The sequence below is a fragment of the Aristolochia californica genome, unplaced genomic scaffold (genome assembly GCF_029961685.1).
Source record: "Aristolochia californica isolate CCGP_79_NKW_82.1479 unplaced genomic scaffold, dmAriCali1.0.hap1 SCAF_14, whole genome shotgun sequence".
NCBI lineage: Eukaryota > Viridiplantae > Streptophyta > Magnoliopsida > Piperales > Aristolochiaceae > Aristolochia > Aristolochia californica.
Window position 1 is genome coordinate 12,788,551 of NW_027181815.1, and position 8,447 is coordinate 12,796,997.

The window sequence follows — 8,447 nt, forward strand, 5'->3', positions numbered from 1 at the left end:
AATAAACTTTCATGTTGTATTTGTGGACAAACTGAACACTTAGCTAATACTTGTCCGAAAAGACAAAATATTAATTCTAGAAGATCAGCTCTTGTAGAAAACGACAAGACCTTATTGAAGTAGACGAGTATATGTCAGATACAGAATCCATCTATAGCATAGTCAGCATTCCCAATGTTCCTTATGAGACGTCTGATTCTGAAGATGATCTTATTTTAGATTTAGATCTAGATGAAAATATAGACCTCATGGATACAACTTTAGATTGCACACATTCTTGGTTATGGTTTACAGGATTAGATAGTAACCCTTGTTTCAGATGCAAATGGTATCCAAGCAAGAAACAGAGAGACAAATGCTCACAGTGCTTTCTAGAAGCTTGTCTCCCTTGTCTCAAACAGTTAGGCATAGCACCAGTAGATCAACCTCAACCTAATAAGATTTATAATACAAAATTAGAAATTATGGCGAGAAAAATAGATAACTGTGAAGCTGAAATTTCTTTGCTTAAACATAGACTAGATACTATTGAGAAAGACACTTATGATGGTATTACAGTAGGCCTAGATGAACCCGAAACATCTCTAGTCTGTAACCAAGATAAATCTTTTTCCAGTATTTTAGTTAGATCTAAAATTATCTTTCCCGATAAACAATCCATTATTTTAGATGCTTTAGTAGACTCCGACTGCACCAAATGTATTATTCACAGCCGTTTAGTTCCTTCTAGATATCTCAAGAAGACCCAGAAACAGGGTTTTAGCCAACAAGTAGATGGTTCTTATAATCCGTATACCACTTATTTTGATGATGGAAAAATCCATTTTTTTACTAACTTCTCTTCCTTCTCTAGCTCCTATCCTTTACCTTTAACCTGGGTTCGTGACCTCCATCTTAAAGTAGACTTTATTCTCGGCTTAAATTTTATCCTTCATAATAATGGTTCTTTAACCATTAGTCGAGATTACCTCCACTTTAGTAAGAATTCTAGTACCATCCCTGTCCATACCACCTATTCTCTCTCTCTCTCTCTCTTTCTCTCTTTCTTCTCTCTTTTCTCTTCCCACTTCTTCTTCTTCTTCGGTTCTTCTTCTCCTTGATATTAAGGAATCCTAAAATCAACATGCAATTCTTAGTTCAATTTGGAATCCTTGTCCAAGTCCAATCTCGCAACTAGATTCTAGAAAACTATTCTTCCTTCTTTATGCTATCATGAACACAAAAGCAACTCCAAGACCTATCCTTTATTGCAATGATAACCAAGTGAGGAACATAGAAAATAAGATACATGCAATTACCTCTTTTATGAGGAACTCCAAATCTGGTTATAGAGATACTTCTTCAAGTTCTCTTTAACGTTTACATTAGACAAATCACCCTGCCTTGGGTGTGCTCAAAATAAGAACTGCAAAAAAACAAAAGCAAAAAAAAAAACTTATGATGTAAAAAGATCAGGAGACTTGCTTTTTGCCGCACAAAAACTCAGGCTCTAAGGTGATCAAGAAACAATTGCTTGGATTGGCACTCAGTTGGATTATGCTCGCTCTGATACCAAGACACTGTAGAAAGTATGAGAAGCATAGGTATAGCGAGCAGAACACGCATGAGGAAGAAGAAGTGAGAAAGGAGAAAATACGAAGTAGAAGAGTCAAATTGGAGATCAAGAAGAGTTTATTGTTCAATAGCTAACCCTGAAATTAGGGCAGCACACACTACACATCCTTCTCATAGAACTTTATAGTGGTTTAGTTGTTACATGACTAAAATGCCCCTAACATTACACAAAGGAGTTAAAGCTCAAATAAAAGAAAAGTTACAACAAATAATATAAGCCAAAATAGCTAAATCTTCTTCTAATATTTCAACACATGGCAATATTATTGTCATCCAATTTTGAATCACAAGAAGAGCAGTCACTTTTATCATATACCAAAGCATTAAACTTCCTATGTCTAATTTTTTCTTTGATATTCTTTTATACTCATTTCATAAACAATAAAGTTACCCATTATTTGTTCTAAAGTGACAAACTCACTCTAATCTCATTGATATTTGTCACCTTGAGTATCTATTCCTCTAGCATGTTTCTAAGAATTTTGTCAACCTTTTGTGTTTCTCAAAAGGTATGTATCAAACAAAACCAATTTACTTAATATTCCATAAGATCTCTTTCTTGTGCTTTCAATGGTCTCCTTTATAGGTGGCACTGAGCCAAATTAACTTGCAAAGAGCTCAAGTTTGACTCATGAAAAGCTCAGCTCAATTCAATTTTTCCTTGAGCTGAATCTAAGTATAAACTTGGAATAAAGCACATTAAGTATAACATGCCAAACTCAACTTGTTAGTTCGTGAGGGGACTGATTACTATTTATTTTCTTATGAAAATACTTTTTACCTTAATTGCTCTCGTCAATTCCCTTTTTAGTAGATTGGTTATTGCTATTATTTCCTTCAAACCTCAAATATGACCAACCATTCAACTCATTTGGGTCCTTCAACATCCGATGTTGTTTGCCAATAGAATAGACGTTATTAATGGAAAAGTTTATTCTTTTTATTGGGTCTATGAAATTGGTTATTATACATTGGTATGCTCCATTGTAAAGTCTTGAGTTCCTCAATGATAATGTGCATTTTAATAGTACAGACCTCATCACAAAATTCTCCTTGTCCATTTTAATAATTTTTTATTTTTATAATTTTAAATAAATATTGAGCTTGAACCCAATGAGGGCTCGAGTCTTAACTCATTTAAAATTATCATTAAGGCTCAAGGTTGAAATCTTCAAAGTCAAGTCAAACTCAAACTTGCCCAAATTCAATCTTCAAAATCACTTATATTTATTTTTGAGTCTCATGAGAAGTGCCATTCTGGGTTACCCATACTTTTTTAGCACTAAAAACGCCTAATCATTTAATCAAATTTTAATAACAAATAAAAATATATTATTTTAAATAAAATAAAGCCAATATCATTCAAAAGGCTAAGTGCAGCCTGGATTTGAATCATGTCTTATAACCTGATTCAAAACCTAACATTTGACTTGCAGTAATAAAATTAAAAATAAAACAGAAATAATATTTGACTTTCTGAGATTGACTGTTTTACTTTAATAATGGGACACGTGTTGCGTATCCACCTGGTTTCTTTTCTAACCACTTTTCTTTTTAATCGAAAGAGATTAAAAAAACAAGAAAATCATTATTAAAATAAATAAGTGTAAAAAAGAAAAGAAAATTCCAGAGTCCCAGATGTAAAACCACGTACGTTATAAAAGAATTTTTGTTTTGGCTGTAACGTTATCGGATAACGTTCCTTAGAGCCGATCAATTATGAGCAAAACATCCGGCATCAATTTACTAAAAAATCGACAATGACACAAGTGACGTAATCGCACACGGCCTTCTCAAGTCTCAAGTCAAGTCACCTCCCCGCCACGGAAACCGTAAACTCCGTCGGAATCTTTACTTTATCCGACCAAGCCTTCGACTCCAAATAATGCCTCGAAATCTTCCCCTTCACGCGACTCATATCCGGCCGTTTATCTGCCTCCACGTGGACGCACTCCAGCGCCAGACGTGTCAACTTTTTCGCCACGTCGGTCGGGTACGAGTCCCTCAGCCGCCTATCTATCCACCGCCGCAGCTTCCCGTCGTCCTCCGCCTCAGCCGCCTCTGCAGCCATCGCTATCTGCGATACTCTCTCGTAGTCTCCCGTCCTCTTATCGAACCGGTACTTCAGCGCCTCCGCGCCCGAAAGAAGCTCCAGTAAAACCACTCCAACCGCGTACACGTCCGATTTCTGCGACGCGTTCCCCCCGGCGATTATCTCCGGCGCCATGTACCCCCTCGTTCCCTCTACTTTCGTTGTCCGGCTGGCGCTTCTCCTTAACGCGCCCTCCTCCTCGATTTCCCCCACCGGCTCGTCCGCGATCTCGCCCGTGAGTTCCGCCATGCCGAAATGGCAGATTTTCGCGCGAAGATCCGGATCGGTGAGGATGATCGTCGAGGACTTGATGTGGTTGTGGACAAGAACGAGGTCCAGTCCGGTGGAGTGGTGCATGTACTCCAGCCCATGGGCGACATCTTCCGCGATTTGCATTCGCGAAAGCCAGGTGCCGAGGACGGTGTACTCAGGGTTCCTAGGGTTCCGGAGGCACTCGAATAGGTTGGCCCCTTTGACGAATTCGTAGACAATGTAGATGTAATCGCCGGAGAGGGCGGCGCCGAGGAGTTTGGCGAGCGCGGCGTGGTGAGATTTGCAGAGAATGGCGAGTCGCCGGCGTAGCTCTGAGGTGGGCAGCGGCCGGTGGAGACGGCGCTGGATGACCACAACGTCCTTGTCGCGGACGGAGCAGCGCCATGCAGCGGAGGAGGCGGAGATGCGGGGGGCGAGGAAGTTGTTGGTGGCGGCCGCGATCTCGTGGAAGGAGTAAATGTGGGGGTTCTCGGGGAGTGAATCTCGGAGGCTCGCGAGCGAGGATGTGTGGCTGGAGGTGGAGGCGGTGGAGGAATTTTTGTTGCTGGAAGAAGGGTAGAAGGGCGTCCGGGCGGAGGAGGAGATGGTGGTTTCGTACGACGTCCTGGCGGAAGGTGTGGATGCCGACGCCGGAGTTCTTGGAAGTCGCCGGGCTGGACTCGGTGGAATCGCGTCCGTGCTTTCCTTATTCCCGCACATGTGTGAGCAGAAACCGACGGAAGCGCGCGGACGTTTATGAATTGGCGGTGTCTAAAGTAGCGGGTGTGACCCTGTCCGCCGAAGCCACCGAAACGCATGTCGCCGAGGAGGTCGGAGACGGAGAAACGAAGCCCCTCCCCGATACGGAATTGCAACTGCTAAGCTAACAGAGGATGTCTACCGCCTGACAACTCCTAAAATGCGCCGATGGTTCACATATTCCATTCTCCTTTCAATGCGAGTACATCTGAACATGTGCGTCGGGATTGTCGCTCACCTGGTCGACTGCACAGGTTCGAACGAGTGACGGTGAAAGCCTGAAAGGCTGGTGCAGTGCATGACTTGTTCCTCTTTTAAACAACCCCCAAGTATTCTCGAAAAAGCAAGGTGTTAGTCGAAATCGAATGTGGTACGGGACCCAGTGAGTCACCAACTTGACAAGGACAAGGGTCAGGAATCGTTAGCAATTTTGTCCTCGCCGTCGGCTTGGCGCGTTATCGAAGGGAATGCGCGACAGTCCACTTTATTTCAGAATTAGTCACGGTACAATCTGATTCCACCCAGTGACATGTTCTGTTTCTTTGATGCCATCAATGACCGGGTAACGGATGGGTTTGATTCTGAAAGTTTTGATTTCATTACTGCAAATAGTAAAAATCAGGTCAGAAAAATCATTTTTATAATGGTTTTTTTGTTAAAAAAAATCTTATTGGAAACAATTCTCTTTGATCATTTTTCATTTGCTTTTGTCTTTGTTATAGGAAATAACAGAAAAAATTAGTTATGACGTTTGTATTTATAATAATAAAAAATTAGGTGGAAAATTATTTATAAATAAGAAAAAATCTCCGTTATCCTTTTTATCTCTATCGTTGATTGTATCTGTGGAAAATTTATTCCCTTGTCTGCTCACGAATGGTTTCAACTTCTTTCAGTTGATGAGTGCCTTGATCCAACCCTCATTGAAGCGAATCTACCGCTATCTAATCCCTGTGAAACTATAAACAGCGCCAATTATGAGCTTTAATGATGTGGTCAAGATGATCGGTTAGAAGAATAAGCAGGCCTTAGATGGTGGTGCCGAACAATAGAGCCTCCCTCCATTAAGCAGACTAGTATTGTACAATGATAATGGAGACTTAACACATGGCTTCAGCATGAAGAACGGCTGTTTGTTCTTACAGAGCTTACCGTTGCTACTAGTGTTTTGACAAATATCTCCAAATATGGAATCATGGGAGGGGAAGAAATTTTATGAAATGCTCGCTCCACTACTGACCCGTCTCCTCTTATAGTTCCTTATTAAAGTGCATCACTGATCTTATTTTGGTTTTGAATCTCACACTAGGTAGATGGGTCGTGCCAAAACAGAAATTGTTGAAGAAGCAGGAATTGAAGATGAAGGGTGTTAAATTTGGCAGGGAGAGTCAAATTTAGTAACTTTATAGATGGTTTGGTATAATCAAGTCTAGCCTGGTTAGGTTCACAAGTTGATAAGTTCTTTCTTAATAAAATTATTATTTTGATTTTGAGGAGAGATTACTCGAGGTGGTTTGGCCCGACGTCTCCTCTATAGTTTTGTACTGCTTGTCTGTTTTAAGTGTATCTTCCATATTGTTATTTCCTGGAATTTTAGTCCAAATAATATCCCTAAAAATTTCTTCCAAATAACACTCTTTAGAAAAAAAATTTGAGGTTATACTTGGCCCATCTTGTTTATTAATTTGGCTCCCCTAGAATTTTTTTGTTTAAAATGCCATTTTTAGTCCTCCAAAATTCTCAAAATTTCCATAATTTTTTGTAGGTTGTTAAACCTCTAGTATTTCTTTAACTTATTATTTTTTCTTTATCACTTCACAACAATACATGTAGACCCATTACCTATATAAAATAGGTGAACGTCTAATATTCAACACGGGTCAAGTTTTTTTATTCACCTAAGTGGTGATTTTTTTTTCTAAGCAACTCTTAAAAAGTAGGCCTTTTTTCCTCCTTTCTAATTGTGTAGAGGTTTTTTAGAGTTAAATTATTTTGATTGGTGTATGAAGTTTTATTGTTTGGTTAGGAGTGATTTTTTCTCTTATTTTTGTTTTGTGCAAGCTAGGCCTCTTGAAAAGAAAGTTGGATCACCAATTTAAGGGAGAGAAGTAGAAGATGTAAAAGAAAGAGATTGTTGGTGGTATTAGCCTACAATGAAAAATTATATATGTTGTGATAAAAAAAAATTATGTGACTAGAAGATCCAAGTGTAAGAGAAAATAAAAGACGAAGAACTTCCATCTTTAAAGGATTTTTGTAACCCAAAGTATTGAAGATAAAGACCAAGAATTTTTTTTGTAAGTTGAAGTTAGCAGCTCTAGATTGAGAAGGAGACTTGAAGAGCAGCTTCGGAAGAGTTTTACATGACTCTCAGGGTAAAGAATCTAGCACAGGAGAAATAATTATGGAAAAGTCATAGATGAAAATCATAGAAAATATTCCTACCAAGGAAACATTATAGTGTTATTAGTCTTTGTTTATGTTGCAATTGCTTATTTGTTTTAGAATTTCAATTTGGGAGATAAGCTTTGAATATAACTAAGACATGGATAGTTTAATTATGCGCCGACTTTAAGTATTTCTTCTTTTACAAATAGAAGGTCATTCTACTCAATTTAACACACCTTTAATGAATTATTTTCTTTTCCTAAAATTCCAACAAAAGTTGTTGGAAGATAAGTTCAAGCCCACACGACCAAGGAAGGCCCACATATCTAAGATTATTATAAGATAGGTCACACGACCAAGGAAGGCCCATAAGATGGGTCCAAACCCATAAGAAGTAGGACCCACAATAATTACCATGAGCTGACATCCTTATCACATTAGTTGGAAAATAAAAAAGGACTCACAAAAGTATCCTATCTTATGGTCACATCAAAGAAGAGTTTTAGTTTGAGTTATGTTTGTCTTTTATCTATATTGAGTTATTTAATTATGTTAGGACTTATTTTAAGTGTTAGAGATTGGGTGTAATTAGGACAAGGGTAGTTTCATTGTAATTGGACTCTACTACTTTCCTCTATTATAAATAGAGGTTTATGTACTCTGATTACAACAAGTTATTGATGTCAATGAAGTATTTTACTTTGCCATAAATTCAACATGGTATCAGAGCAGGTTCTGTGAGTTGACTTGGTCAACTCACAAAGGTAATGTGATCCTTTTCTCTAAACCCTAAACCCTAAACCCTAAGTCTAGGTTCGTAGTTATTTTTTTTAGTCCCTATACCTGTAGTTTTCTTTGCGTTTTTTTACCCATATACAGAGTTTTTCATATTACAAATTATATATTGATGGAAAGATATTTGAGTCTAACTTCCAAAGAAAAATGATTTGTTCTAATAGGAGTTATCTATAGAGAGATATCGATATTTGAATGAGCGAAGGTCAAATTGCAAAAAGGTTCGAGCAGCAGCAGCAATCTTCAGATTCTGAGGTATTTTTTGCTATCAAGAACTAGAATTTATATGGAGAAACATATATCAAAAGAAATATCTGTAAGTCTATTCTTTTACCTATTCAACCAATTTTTTATCTGAGTTATCTACAAAGTGAAATTGATATTTGAAGTAGTAAAGGTCAGATTGAAAAAGAGGTTTGAACGGCAGTAGAAAGCCAAAACTTCAGAGGTATTTTATTCTATCAATAAAGAGACTTTATATGGAGAATTATACATAAAAAAATATCTATAAATCTATTTTCTTACCTATTCAACCGATTCTCGGTAT

At 38.2% G+C, this 8,447-nt stretch overlaps 1 protein-coding gene across 1 annotated transcript; it reads right to left on the bottom strand.

Annotated features, from left to right (window-relative positions):
- Window positions 1-3,253: 3,253 nt before the first annotated feature.
- Window positions 3,254-4,753, bottom strand: LOC137950083 (lysM domain receptor-like kinase 3). Its single transcript, XM_068796449.1, has one exon. It carries the CDS (start codon window positions 4,676-4,678, stop codon window positions 3,425-3,427), a length of 1,254 nt encoding a protein of 417 aa, XP_068652550.1. The 5' UTR covers window positions 4,679-4,753; the 3' UTR covers window positions 3,254-3,424.
- Window positions 4,754-8,447: the final 3,694 nt, after the last annotated feature.

What these genes read in the sequence shown, in the direction of transcription:
- LOC137950083 (XM_068796449.1), bottom strand. Translation starts at nt 4,678, where the DNA reads ATGTGCGGGAATAAGGAAAGCACGGACGCGATTCCACCGAGTCCAGCC.